The 15107-nt window shown below is 38.2% G+C and overlaps 1 protein-coding gene across 1 annotated transcript in view; it reads right to left on the minus strand.

The window, feature by feature from the left end:
• The window catches only part of mcama (melanoma cell adhesion molecule a), an 83953-nt gene that overhangs the window by 71 nt on the left and 68775 nt on the right, over nt 1-15107 (minus strand). Inside the window, exons 12-15 of the mRNA XM_037688246.1 lie at nt 14812-14953; nt 12603-12638; nt 7212-7341; nt 3485-3614 (exon numbers count right to left, since the gene is read on the minus strand). Of these exons, the coding sequence (XP_037544174.1) occupies nt 3485-3614; nt 7212-7341; nt 12603-12638; nt 14812-14953 (438 nt within the window). The remainder of the gene's footprint in view (nt 1-3484; nt 3615-7211; nt 7342-12602; nt 12639-14811; nt 14954-15107) is intronic.

Consider the following 15107-nt stretch of genomic DNA (forward strand, 5'->3'; position numbering starts at 1 on the left):
GTAATTGTACCATTTAATCATCTTTTCGCTGAGTTGAATGAGGAGTCACTTTAAAAAAGTGGAGGATCTAATTGTACAAATCGTTTATTTTACATTACAGTAGTCCCTGGCTGCTTCGCGGTTCGACTTTCGTGGAGTCGCTCTTTCAAGGTCTTTCAACGATTGTCAACTTTAATATTACTCACGTGATTGGGACGGTACAGATAAAAAGTTAACAAAAAAATACTTCAGATAGGCACTGCCATTTTGTAGTTTTCTTTCAATAAGCCTATATACTGTATCGCCTGACCAAAATAACTACATTACCCAGAAGCCAACAGTGCTACTGGCAGTTGCTTTCTGTTGAAATGGAGGAAAAGTTTTGATCTGATCCGAACCTGACTAAAAAGTTTGGTCCTTATTCATAATGACTTCGGCGCTCAGTTGATGCAGAGAGCCAATAAGAACTGGACCAGAACCGGACCAGAACTACCGTACTCCCAGCCTCATCGGTCAATCTGAGTGCTGTGTGCCGGCCCATGAAGCCTCTTGAGTGGACAGGCTTTGCTTGGAGGTCCGGTGTCTTCTCCGGAGCTCACCTGGACTTTTTTCATCCGGATCCCTCTGGATTATTTGGACTCTATCTGGCCCATTGTGTGGTTCTGTGCTGGCTCTACGAAGGTCCAGCTCTCGCCAAAAGCATCTGGTGCTCAATGGCTGCAGAGAGCCCATCAGAACCGGACCCAGGCTGGCGAGTATCCATATAAAACTTTGTAGTACTGTACAGTATATATACATGTTATTAAAATTACGTAGGTTTAAGAGTTTAGAACATTGCAAGAGTGTGGGAAGGGTTTATAAAGCCTTAAAATGTATATAAATACTAAAATAAATATGACGTTCCTACTTTGCGGTTTTTCACTTAATGCGGGGGTGTCTGGAACGTAACCCCCGTGATAATCGAGGGACTACTGTACTTATTTTTAGTTATTTGTTATTACTCTGCAGATTAAGATGTTATATTTTATTTAAAGAAAGCATGTTTTTATTAACCACAGCAGATTTATGACAGCGATAAAAACATAAAACGTTCAAGCGGTGAATACTTTTTAAAGGCACTCTATGAACGTGTGTTTTGGCTTTTGTAGCGCCTTTATTTTGAAGCCAAGTGGACATTCACTTCTCTTTTGGTGTGCGCAAACAGCAGAGTCTCTCCAGCTTGTGAGATTTAGGAGGTGCCATAACATCGACACCAGGTAAAGAGAAAAGAAGAAACACGAACTGATCCAGAATGTAGAGTTTTAACAACATATTGGCTTCTAAGTGTTTATTTACTGAAGTCAGTGGCACACGTTGTGAAACACAGAACATTGTTTTTAGAGATTGTAAACTGAATCAGTCTAATCAGACTAAACACACGACGACAGAAGTTTTGCTGCTCAGACTATAAAAAACAACAACAAACCCTTTTTACCAAGAATTACACATCCAGGAATGTAGCAATCAAGACTAGTTTTGTGAAATCTTATAATAAAACTGTAAAAAAATACAATTTGTTCTCTGATGGGGAGTTTACCAAAGAGTGTTAGAAGAACTCTGCCGCATTAATGAGGCCTGAGAAAAACAAAATAAGGGAAGGAGAACTTAAATACAAACGGTCTCTTACTGACAAGGTCATGTGACATCATAGTAGGCGGGACTTAAAGCCCCACAAAGCTGCTGCACAAACGCTGGTCTCAAAAATTCAACATGGCAGCTCCTACAAACAGGGTCGGCCAGGATGGTTGTTACAACTGGTATTATAATACATGTTGATGAGTAAAAGCCCTTCGGCAAATATCACAGCTTGTTACAAGTTTTTACAGTCAACAAGGAGCTCTGAAGTTTTGGTTTCTTCATCTGGCTGCAGTCTGTTTACAACCTGCATGTTCTCTGCACACTCTTCACTTCATCTGCAAACGTCCTGGAACGCTTCAAAATATTTACTCTTGACAAGAGCATTGAATCTAAAGTTCTTTACCCAAAGTATTCTACAGTTACTAATATTTCCTTATTGAATTTCTAAAAGTAAATGGAGAAATTGCATTTCTTGTGAACATGCAGTGTGAATGCTTATTGCTAATGAACTTGCTGAAAACAGCTGAAATGAGCTAAAAACATGCTGAAATGTAGCTGAAAAGGAAAAAACAAGCTTCAATTAGCAGAAGAAAGTATGAAGAATACTTGTTTTTCCAATTAGGCTGAAAGAAGCAGAAATGAGCACAAAAAGTGGAAATTATCTGAAAAAAGCTTAAATTAACAAAAAACAGCTCAAAAGTGGCTAAAAAAAGGCTGACAGAAGAATTGCCATAAGGACATTTTTGCTGAATTAGACTGAAAAAGTTTAAATGAGTGGAAAAAAATGTGGAATTACCTGAAAAGCTAACAACAGCTAAAGAGTAGCTGAAATAGCAGAAAAAGCTGAAATTTGCTGAAATAAACAGAAAGGAGCATAACAAGCTGAAATTAGCAGAAAGAAGTTAGAAGAAGCACAAAAATGTTGTAGTTAGCAGAAAGAACCTGAAAGGAACAAAAAAAAAAAGCAGAAAAACAGCTAAAATTAGTTGAAAGTAGCTGAAAAAAGTTTAAATTTGCACAAGGAAGCCGAAAGAAGCTGAACCAAAACAAAATGTGAAAGGAGCGGTAAGACCTAAAGATTGAAGGATGTAAAATGAGCTCAGTTCATTTTCTATGAGAAAAAAATGGCAGAAAAGGTTAAATATTTAAAAAAGCTAAAGTTGCATCAATACCAAAAATCATAGCACCCTTCTCTTGAACGAGCTGAACGTTTTGATATATGATTTGTTGAAATAGCACAAAAAAGAACAAAAAAAGATGCCGAAAAATGTAAGAAAAAAATGGATCACAATAGTGTGAATGCTTCATAAACATTCACACTATTAATAATAATAATAATAATAATAATGTCATCACAATGTCAGCACTGTATGTTTCCATACAATGGCGAAATTAGTCTCTGCATTTAACCCATCCACCACCAGGTGGTGCAGTGGGCAGCTATTGAAAGCGCCCGGGGGACATTTTGGGGATAAGGTGTGCTGCCCAAAGACACCACGTGATGTGCAGTGACTGGGGATCGAGCCTGGGACTTTTGGGTCCCAAGCCAGCTGCCCTGCCTCTACACCATCTCGGCCCCCTAATTATTAGAGCAACAACATTTTGTCCTTGGTTGAATATTCTGGCTCTGAATTGCACCGTGTTAAACGTGAGTGCATTAATTAGTCAACGGCTGAACTGACTCATGGAACCCTTAATTCAGCTTTAGAGAAAATGGTTGGAGAGATTCAGTGAAATGCACTGGAGCAGCAGAAGCCTGGAGATTTTGATTTACACCTTCCACTGGAAAAAGGTTAAATGAAAGCCCCACATTCCTCAGCAGGAAATATTTCAGCCTGCAGGGGACAGCGGTGGGTCTGGAGACGTTGTATGAAAACTATTCACTCACCACAACAGTTACCTGGTCATTAGGACCTTTCTTCTCTCCGTTGACGGCCTTCAGGAGGACAGCTTCCTCGTTCTTTGCGTTGGTCTTCATCTCCACAACAATGTCATCTTTGGTGGTCTTCTCTTTGCTGCTGCTCATACAAAGAAAGAACGGACATGTGAAATACAACAAAATCCCGAATGACTGACTTTTAAAAATTCCTATTTCAAACAGAAGTTAACGATTAACCACGTTTTGTTCTTGTTGCATCCAGAGTTTAGTTTCTCCCGAGCTTCTCTTGGACCTGTTCAAACTATAAACAAGTCATTCGTTTCTGTACTCATCACCTCACCAGCTGCCTTGCATGTCAAAATGTCAAAGATGTACGTTTAATGATTACTTTCTGAGAGTTTTTAAATCTGTACAGTGGTTCATGAAATATTTTGCTAACAGACAAACCCACAAGTGCACAGCCAAGCATGGGTTTTAATGAAACTCTCAGAAAGTAATCATTGGGTGCACATTTACAAATTAACTTTCAGCATCAACCTGAATCAAGAGGACACCACAGCTAATCAACTTTAGTAAACACAAAAATGGCTTTAACGTCTTCACTTTTACTAACTTTTAGATCAAATTTGTTGTGGTAGCTGCAGATCATGACATCACATACTCTGAGAGCTAACAGATTACATGACATCTTTTGAGAGCTAACAGATTACATGACATCTGTTGGTAGATGATAGGTGAGATGGAGGCATCAAGGAAAGCCTATTTCATTTATACTAATTATTTCTAATAATAATAACTAGAGAAATTGCATTTCCTGCAAAAATGCAGTGTGAAGGCTTATTGCTGAAGAACTTACAGAAAAACAGCTCAAATCTAGATAAAAAAACAACATTCTGAAACATGGCTGAAATGGAAGTACAAGCCTAAATTAGCAGAAGAAATCAGAAAGAACACATAGTTGCTGAATTGGTACGGGTAAGCAGAAATGAGCACCAAAAAAAGAAAATTAGCTTTAAAAAAGGATGAAATTAGCAAAACAAAACAAAAAAAAAAAAAAAAAAAGGTGAAAAGTAGCTGAAAATGCAAAAACTACCCAAAGGAAGCGGAAAAAGCTAAAATGAGGTAAAAAAAAGTGGAATTAGCTGAAAAAGCTAAAATTTGCATCAAAAGAGCTAGAGTAGCTGAAAGAGCAAAAAAACCTAAAACTAGTGAAAAAAGCTGAAAGGAGAATGACAAGCTGAAATTAGCATAAATACGTTAATTAGGTTGCAAGTAGCATAAATTAACATGAATTAAAACTTGAATTTATCTGAAAATAGCTGAAATTAGTTAAAAACTGCGAAAAAGGTAGCTGAAACGTTAGAACAAGCTTAAATAAGCAGAAGAAAGTAGGAAGAACAAGATTGTCCAATTAGGGTGAAAGAAGCAGTAATGAGCACAAAAACGGGAACATATATGAAAAAAGCTGAAATTAGCAAACAGAAGAAGAGTAGTTAAAAAAGTAGAAAGAAGTTTAAATTACCAGAAGGATGTGGAGCGAGCACATTTTTGCTGAATTAGGCTGAAAAAAGTTGAAATTATTGCAAAAAATGTGGAATTACCTGAAAAAGTTACAATTAGCATAAAACAGCTAAATAGTAGCTGAAATAGCAGAAAATGCTGAAACTTGCAGAAAGAAGTTAGAGAAAGCTCAAAAATATTGTAATTTGCAGAAAGATCCTCTAAGGAGAACAAAACCGCTGAAAAAACTGCTGAAAGTAGCTGAAAGTAGCTGAATTTATATAAAAAAAAATAATAATTGCACAAGGAAGTTGAAAGAAGCTGAACCAGAACAAAATGTGAAAGGAGCAGTAAAAGGTTGTAAACAGATCTAAAGATCTGAAGGATGTCAAATGAGCTCAATTCATTTTCTATTTGGAAAAAAGTGGCAGAAAAAGCTAAATATTTCAAAAAGCTAAAGTTGCACCAATACCAAAAGTCACAGCAGGATTGTCCTGAACGAGCTGAACGTTTTGATTTATGATTTGTTGAAATAGCACAAAAATTGTGGAACGAGAAAGATGCTGAAAAACATACGGAAGAAAAACGGATCACAACAGTGTGAATGTTTCATAAACATTCACACAATAATAAAACGTTTTACTTTAAAAAGTGCCTTTCAAGACACTCAAGGACATTGTAAAGCTAAAAAAACTATCACCTGTATATAGCAGGGAAAAAAAAAAGAGGAGCAAAAGAGTTGAGATGAAAACATTAAAACAGAAAATACACCCGATTAAATTAAGAAGGGCTGATCTACAGAGATGGACCAGATCAGACCAGTTTTGAACACAGAGGTGACGTTTCATAGGTCAGAGGGAGGTGAACTCCAGAGTGGAAGAGCAGCGCGGCTGAAAGCCCTGCTCCCCGTGGAGGTGAGGCGGGCAGGAGGCACAGAGATGTGCAGGGAGGAGGCAGATCTGAGGGAGCAGAAGGGGATGGAGATCTGCAGAAGTTCAGATAAAGAAATACGGGCGAGATTGTGGATGGTTTAAAAGTGCAAAGAATTTCCATATCCCAAATGAGTTGAAAAGGAAGCACCGTGGACAAATTCCCGTCAACCTGGCGGCACTCAAACACCTGACCTCTGAGATCCTGGAGCCGGTGGGGAACTTGGTTTGAGACAACGGGAGGACCGGGATCATCCCCCGGCACCTACAGCTGTCTGTCCAAGGTAACGAGGAGCTCGGCAGACTGCTGGGAGGAGTGACCATCGCTCGGGGAGGAGTTCTGCCTGGCATTCAGGCAGTCCTGCTGCCCAGGAGAACCGATAGGCTCGCCGGATCTGACAGCAAGCTGAGTACAGGTGGACGGATCGGTATCTGTGGCCAGATTCTTCAGATTTGCTGCAGGAGATCCTTCCTGCTCACAGCATCTAGAACAACTCGAATTAAACCAGGACGATGAGCTACGACAACACTTAATTTCCCTTTGGGATTAATAAAGTAGTTTTGAATCGAATTTAATTTTGACCATGATGCAAGATTTAACCGGGAGCCGTGAAGCTCCTGCAGGACGGGTACGATGTGATTATTGGAGGTTTGGGTGATGACACGGGCAGCAGAGTTCTGAACCATCTGTAGCTTGTGAAGGGATTTAATGGGGAGGCCAAAAAGAACGGAGTTACAATAAATCGATCCGGGACTTCACAAGACTGTGGACAAGGGCGGCTGAGAGAAGGACGATTAATGTTACGAAGGAGGAAACGAGCAGAGCGAGTGACGTTACTGATGTGTGGCGTGAAGGACAGTGAGCTTTGGAGGAAGCCACCCAGACTCTTGGTCTAAGGGGAGGGGGAAGTTAAGGGGGAGGAGAAAATGCTCAGATTTGGAAAAAAAAGAGTGTTTTTCTATGAAGAAATGTGTAATCGTTTACGCTTCCTGTAAATAAGCAGCTGTTTTAAAAGTACTGCGTTTGGATAAGTGTCCAACAGGAAACAGAATCCTGGTGTAAAGTGCAAGCACTCCTAAACAAGCCGAAACTACTGGAGTGCAGTTACAAGAGGCCCCTTGAGTGAAATAAATTCATCTTCACATTCTAGACAACTACAGCCCTTTTATTAGAGAAATGTTCCCTGTAATAAATATGACGCAGCACGTTTTGAATTATCGCCGTTAGCCTGCTGGTTTAAGTGTTCGGTGGCGCGGAGAAAAATAAATCCAGTTGTTGAAGCAGAGTGAGGAGAGACCGCACTCACATTTCCTGTTTGCCCGAGCGTCCACAGGGGATCTTTCCCTTCTTGTGCAGGAAGTAGAAGACGCTGCCGAGGAAGGCGAGCAGCAGCAGACACAGTATGATCACCACTATGATCACACCGCTGCCTTCAACTGCAAACACACGCACGGAGAGAGAAATACCATTAACACATTAACCACGCTTACAAGATATTAACTGTTCACAAGCCCAAACTCCAAATCTTTTGCTTTACGTTACAGAACCATAACTTTTAAAGTGGCTTTTAATAATTTTGATGCACTGCTCTGTAGAAAACAATTGACCAGATCCCACAAAATCTTCCTGTTATTTCACTTTAAAACTTGTTTAGTGAAGAAACTGTATCCACAGCCTGCTCTAGTTTCCCTCGACTCTTCCGCTGAGTGGCTTAGTTTAGTGTTTTTTTTTTACCGGAAATAATTATCTGAGCAAACGTTATGTCTGTTTCACTACAACTCCAGAGCAAAAGGAGGCTGCAGAACAGAAAAATGCAATTTATTTTGCTCACTCACTGTGACCTGTAGCCTTTATTTAGATCAAATTAAAACTTAATTTTAATAAAAATTATGCATCCAGAAAGTAAAAGCTGTTGCTGCGGTTTTCTGAAGATGAAGCTTAAGAATAAATGGGGTGTGTGTTGTGCGTGTGTGTGTGCGGGGGGGATTCTTGGATAGAAAAATGACATATTTTCTCTGAACTCCTGTTTGTTGGCTCCGTTTAACGTTTGTAAGTCTGTTAACAGACACGACTGATTAAATTAGGGATGCACGATATTGGATTTTTGGCCGATATCCGATATGCTACAACTTATTTGGCTGATAACAAGTATTGATACCGATATGTTTCTCCTAGATCTACTTACAGAGACTACATATCTTTTTCTGCTGTGGAATTAAAACACTACATTATTCTGCATGGTCTTTGTCAGTTTGGCCTGCTACTAAATGCAGATGACAAAAAGGGGGGCTGAAAATGACGCAACACTTCATTAATGTCAAATTTATTCATGACATTTACTCTCTCTAACACGTATGTGTCAAACGCAAGGCCCAATGTGACCCTCGATGACATCTTATCTGGCCCCCCAAGATATTATTTTAAATGTAAAATACTTTTTTCACTAACTTTTTTCAGTCAAAAGTGCAACGGAGAACATCAAATGAGACCAATCAAACTCTTGTTGAGGAAACTGCAACCAAGAAACGATGTCGGGTATCTGATTTGAGTTAATGTAGATTCTGAAACTGGCACTTAGTTTGAAAAAGGTTTTAATTTTGGCCCCTTTTGTAAGAGAGTTTCACATCCCTGCTCTAACACAATGACAACACTCGAACAGTGCCAAATTGTACATTTTCACAAATTTAAACTCAACAGCGCGTGTAATGTCATAACGTTGTGCTGGCACTGCAGGCATCATTGTCATTGGGTTGTCATATAAAAATAGTGCAACATATATATATATATACACATACACACAGCTCCTTTCATATCAGTGAGTTATTTTGATGGAATGTCCGATGTTACACTTCATCGCTAATATCAGCCAATACCGATACCATGCCGATAATATCGTGCATCCCTAGATTAGCCGAGGGGTCTTTCTTTAAAATGTTTATATATATATATATATATATATATATATATATATATATAATAAACACTCACATTTTATGTTATTCATATGAGAAACTGTTAGTGATAATCCCATAATCATCAGAAATGTCAATATTTGAAACCTGAAAGCTAAACAGCTGCAACAGATATGACAGGAAGTCAGTAAAGTATGTGTACTCTCAGTGTGTATTTGCAAATTGATGAGTGTTTTTAGAATCACTGCTCCATCATTACAGGGAAAATTCACTTTTCTTGGCTTCTCAGCATAAAATGTAAAGCAGATTGTTAAAACCCAAACACAGAGCCACTGAATGGGCTGTGAACAACCGGTGGTTTCACATCTCGATGGTTCCTTGTGCAATTAAAACCTCATCCAACATCTAATTTTAAACTTTTTAAAATAAAATAAAAATATATATCAGAGATAAGCAAACCTGTGAAGAAAACCTTGTAAAAGCTTTTACTGTGATGCGTCCATAAAGTGTTAAAGGACCACATATTTGTCAGTAAGGGTAAATTTAGGAGCAGTGTTTTAGAAATAACCATCGCCCGTACTTATACTCCATGACCACATACAGTGTGTACACTGAGCATGCATGTGCTGGTGCAAACCACAAAGAGTGGGTTGCTTAAAAAAAGAAGAAAAACAGAAATGTAAAAACCAAAAATGTGTTTTCTTGGACTGACAGGAAGGTGGATCTGTTTCGGCCGGATGTGAGTCATGCTTGCTCAGACAGGAGTGAGGAAGACTTCTCCATCATGACCTTCATGTTTCTAATCCTGCACCATTCTATAAAACCCAGAAACTTCTGGAGCTTGTACGTTGCTTAAATTTGTTAACCAATTTCCAATTACTTGTGAAAATTTTGATTTTGTGCTGAATATTAAGCTAAACTACAAAAAAGAGTTGACTGTCCAGTGGCCTCATCCAAACTCTCCGAACACAAACTCTTTGTTGATGTAAACCTTTTGGCCCACCTCCACTGATTCAGGCAGTGACTCACATCATGTAGCAACAGCTTCTGAAAGCAGGCATGACAACATAAACTCAAGAACATAAATGAAAACATTATAGAGCAGCATCAGCAGCTTAATCCATCACCAGAAGAGGACATGACAGCGGGAAAGAGCGGACACATAATATGGATGAAATCACTGAAGACACAAACCTTTGGTGGCTTAAATCACAAAAATGTGTGCGTCTCCATGATTGTTTCGAAAAAGTCACTGTTCCAACTCATGTAAACTGGCACCAGCTTTGAAAGTCCAAAATCACAGTTGTGTTGTGGATTCTAGTGGTGCACGAGCTAAAGGTTCTGCATATTAGAGGTAAAATATTGATGTGGATGTCTTTTAACTACTTTTCTTATTTTTATTTAATGATGCTGAGCAGATATATGGCAACTTGCACAATCCCAGACTTTACTGGGGACCATTTTTGGCGAGACCTCCTGTATTTGTGCTGAGAGGAAGAGTCTGTGGCACATTTATTTAAAAGAGAACCGACTTAACTCTGAGTTTACTCAATTTGTCAACTTTGAAGCTGAGAAAATAAAAGTTTGAATCTCGCATTCATTTGTTTGAGTTGAAAGACAAAGAGCTGGTCAAACTTTGAAGTGGACGTTCAAGAAAATAATAAAAAAGTTTGTCCCAAACTGACTTTGACCCCCTGAGTTTAAAGTTTCCTGATGCATGCACAATAATCCAGGTAGAAAAATCTAACACGGTTAAGTCAGGTCCTCTGGACGGACTAAAATAATGTGAATTGCAAGCGGCCATCAGGGCACTAACAAGCAAGTTAGGCTGATGGTCCTCCTCTATCATGTGAACATCTAGTTTTGGATTAGGCCTGTCACGATAACAAATTTTGCTGAACGATTAATTGTCTCAGAAATTATTGCGATAAATGATAATATTGTTTGAAATTTGACAATAATTAGTAATTATCGTCAAATTTAAGAAGAAATGTTGGTTAATTTGTTTCAAGTGTAGTACCTTTTTAGACCATTGGATGGCAGTATAAGACTGTTTAAACTGAGGGATGGATAGTGAGGGAGCAAGCAGCGTGTCTATTTAAGAAAAATAGGAGGGAGGCTCCTTGACGTGACATGGGCTGTCTCTCCTTCCTTTTTTCAGTTCTCAAAATGGCAGACGCTCGGTGTGGTTTGAGCTCTTTAGCATAGCATTTTTCACACAAAGCTTTTAATAAAAAAATCTGTCAACTGGTTTTCTGCTTCTTGTTGCAGAGAAAAACAACTTTTTACATGAAGGCACGGGTTTCAACCGTGAATTTTGGAGCTTCGACAAGACGGAGGTTTTTTTCCCCTGGGGATGACCTGTTAGCTTAGCTTGTAGCTTAGCTTCTCTGCTTGGATGCTTTTAACAATCAAAAAATGTGATTTTGGACGATTAAAACAGATTTTAAAGAGAAGGGGAGGAGTCAGTGAAGAGCACCGGAGCTTAGCCTTTAGTCATCCGGTGTCCAGTAGAAAGAGAGACACGAAAAAAACGATAAAGTCGATAAATGAAAATTATCGACCTCCTTTTAATTTAACATGCGATTAATTGATTAATTGATTTATCGTTTAGCTCGACAGGCCTATTTTGGATGTCAACAACAAACTGGAGGATCCACTTTGATAAGGGGCTATTTATAAGACTGAGGTTACTGCAGCTCCTCGGACTGACAAAGACTTTTGTATCAAAGATGAAACATTTCCACAAACTTTTTATTTATTTATTTATTTATGTTTTAATCCATCCAGAGGACCTGACTTAACTTTGTTATACCCAAGTTTAAAGGTCACTCAGCTTTAATACGAAGTTAGAAAGTCATGTACGGTTGAAGCTCAGTTCAAAATTCAGAAGAGACTCATGAGAAATCAGACAAGAGAAATCAGTTCAGTTTGTGGCAAAAGCTTCTTTATCCTTTTTCTTTTCTTCAAAAATATAAAAAGTTTGTCTTGGTCTGTGAATCCGTCTCATGTGGATATGTCTCGTTAACCCCCTACCAAGGAATAAGTTTAGTATCTTTGCCTGTCTAGTCAAAAGACTCATCAGTCCCTCAGTACAGAATCCATTCACTGTTAAAGTAAAACCTGACAAAATGTTTAACTCATTCAGGTCTTAAAACTGACGTAATTCATTCTGACTGCAGCCATTATAACCACAGTAATCATTTAGGTAAGCAATAAAATATAATATGTTTACATGTGCTGCACAATGTTTATTGCATTTTCTTCCTTCACAAGTCTCCATGTACTCCCCCGAGCCCAGTGAAGATGTGTTGCCAACAACTGACTGCTCAGATTAAGTCAGAACAGACGTCCATTTTCATGACAATTCCTCCAGGTATGTAAAAATGTACCACCGCTCAATAAACGAGGTTACAAAGTAATTAACCGTGTTTTTCCACACTATTTATGTCTCTTTACTTAAAAGATTCTGGGATAAACAAATAGTGTTGCTGTAGCGTGTTTGATTTGAGTATCCGTCTGATGGCTGGCGTGCTCAAATTTGCTAGTGTTGAGATTTTTCTCGCTAAATCAAACAGAATATTTAATACAGCCGGAGGCTATCCCAAAGATGTACCAGCCCACTAAAGACGAGTTGTGCAGTGGAATGCCTGTAAATAATGAATGCTCTTCACCGAGCCTTCATTGTCACACATAGATGTAAGCAAAAAGCGTGGAGACAGAAGACAGTGTTTGAGCTGGAGAAAGGCTGCAACATAAAAGAGACTCTGGGGCAATAATCTTACCGGGAGAGAAGGGAGCAGTTGTTGTGACCCTGGGAACTGTGAATGAGTAGAACAAGACTTAGAGGTCCGAGTTCACCAAAACCCAACAATCACACTCACAGGTTTTTATTTAAAGAGGATTAATCCTCCCACATTTCTCTGAAGGTGCGGACACAAAGCAAAACCTTTTAATATTAACCTATTCGAAACATCAGTTGCAAAACATATCCCCAGTTTTACATAACTAAAGAGCAAAATGTTGCTCCTTAAAAGCTGCAGCAAAGTAAAACCATGCATACGACTAGAAAACTCAATTTGAAACCATATTTTAATGAAAACAGCAGCTATGCTTTATTTCAGTCATGCATATTGCAAAAATATATATATTTTTTCAACTTTAATTGCTGCCATTCTATGTATAAATATAGATATCTATCAGAACCTACTGCATCATTTTAGTGAGTCCCAAACCACAATAAGTAGATATTACAGCAGCATTTCTTTTGAAATAAAGTGTTCACTGGAGGAAGAGCTGCAGGGCTGAGATGTGATGTTCTCTTATATTTTGCTGCGATGGATTACTCAACTGAAGTCTTCATTAATTACCACAGAGAATGTAGGAAGATGTACAGTTTAATAAACTCAATGAAATAAAAAATAATTAAATATGCAAGAATATTATTCCTCTAATTCGCTCTAAAACCGACTTCACTGTGGTGGTAATAATCAGATTCATGCCAAACGTGGTCAGAAGTTTTTAGTTTAACTTCAGACATGATTAATAAAAGCTGATGTATCCAAGTGTTCATACTTTGAGTCCAGCAGGTAAATGAAACATTTATATAATGCCCTGATTAGTTCTACAAAGTTTTAGCTGAATACTTGCACAAAATTATGGTTATACAATTTTTTTTTCTTTCTGTTTGGTGCCATAATGCATTCACCCAATGAAACCCCACAGCTTTAAAAATGGAGGAAAGTTTAATCCTTAGATCCATTTTTAATATTATTTGTCTAATTAGACTAAATGGGAAACATTGTACTCAGTGTTCTTTCAATTAATTAATTAGATTAATTTAAATGTATTCATTTATTTTATTCCTTGTGCATCAGTAAACACTGGTTTTCCCTTTGGCTGCTGAGTTTCTCCTCAACGAAACAAAGGAGTGTAGAGGGAAAATCTACCTCAGTATATAAACTGCTATTAGTGACATCAACCACCTGATCATCAATTAATCAAAGATGGCAGAGCCCAAATGATTCAATAACAAGAAAAATATAAAGAGAACATGTTTTCTTGCATTTTCCCTCCATATTTTCCTTTAACTGCAATAATAACACAAGACTCCAACAATGTGTCAATCAAAAAACTGCATAAATGATTAATTGAAACAGGACAGTCTTGCATTAAAATGCAGGTTGCAAAAACTATTTCATCAATAAAAAAAAAAAAGGAAACTTATTTGAGGCTTCAGTACAAGAAGCCGTTATTTTAAAGTTTCATTACAGACGCATGCAGTGAGAAAACGTAACACTCCTCTGCATTAACAGTAACAGTGGTGGGAACAGTTCTGCTAATCCATAATGGAACTACTTTTTTTTAAGCGGATTAGCGTTTTCTCTAACTTTGGAAACCGTTAACATCATTATCTACCCCTAAGTTATTAGGTTTTGCAAAATTCACAAGCTTGTTCCTGTCTGTTGTGGGCGTGTCTTGAAGAGTCCATTAGGCACATAATTGGCTGACTACGTGTACATGTGACGTGATTGATTGATGCAGCTTCAACTGGAAGGAGACGAAGCCGTGTGACGCCGACTGAGTTACCGCTATCTTAGCGGTTAGCTGTTTAGCATTAGCTTCTGCTCATTATTCTTTAACAGTTGAGCTATTTAGCGTTAGCAAAGCTAATTTTTTAGTTTGCGAAATACGGGTTAGCAAAGCTAACTTTTTGGCTAGCTGTGCCCACCACCATTTTTAAATTGACTACAACTTTTTTAAAGACAGATTTTTAAAAAATGCTGAAGCTGCGACTGTGACGACAACCAGAAATGTTACACGGAAACAAAACTTGAATTAAATGAGTAAAGGGAATTTAAAAATTCTGGAATGGCCCTTTGTCAAAACATCGATTTTCAAAATTAGTGTTTACGGACATGTTGATGATGTAAAACGTGCACACACTTTAGCTCATACTGACAGTTTAATAAGGAAATAAAAACAGATTCTTACTGGCTTTGATCCTGAAAGCCTTGACTTCAGTGCCCATGTCGTTGGAAGCGTTGCACAGAGCGCTGACGTCCGAGGTGACTTTGACCGACACCATGCTGTGACTCATGTGATCGTTCTCTTTGCTCAACACTTCCTGCCAGTTCTACGGGGGAAAAAACAGACACTAATTATTTTTATGCACATTTCTTTGTCTATATCACTAAAACACAGCAAAACTACTACAGCAGCTTCCACAGCATGCAAACATATTTTGGAATCAAATAATTAATTTTAATTCTTCACTATTTTTGTCTGAA

Source organism: Nematolebias whitei, chromosome 14 (genome assembly GCF_014905685.2).
Source record: "Nematolebias whitei isolate Nwh7 chromosome 14, NemWhi1, whole genome shotgun sequence".
In the NCBI taxonomy this organism is placed as follows: Eukaryota; Metazoa; Chordata; class Actinopteri; order Cyprinodontiformes; family Rivulidae; genus Nematolebias; species Nematolebias whitei.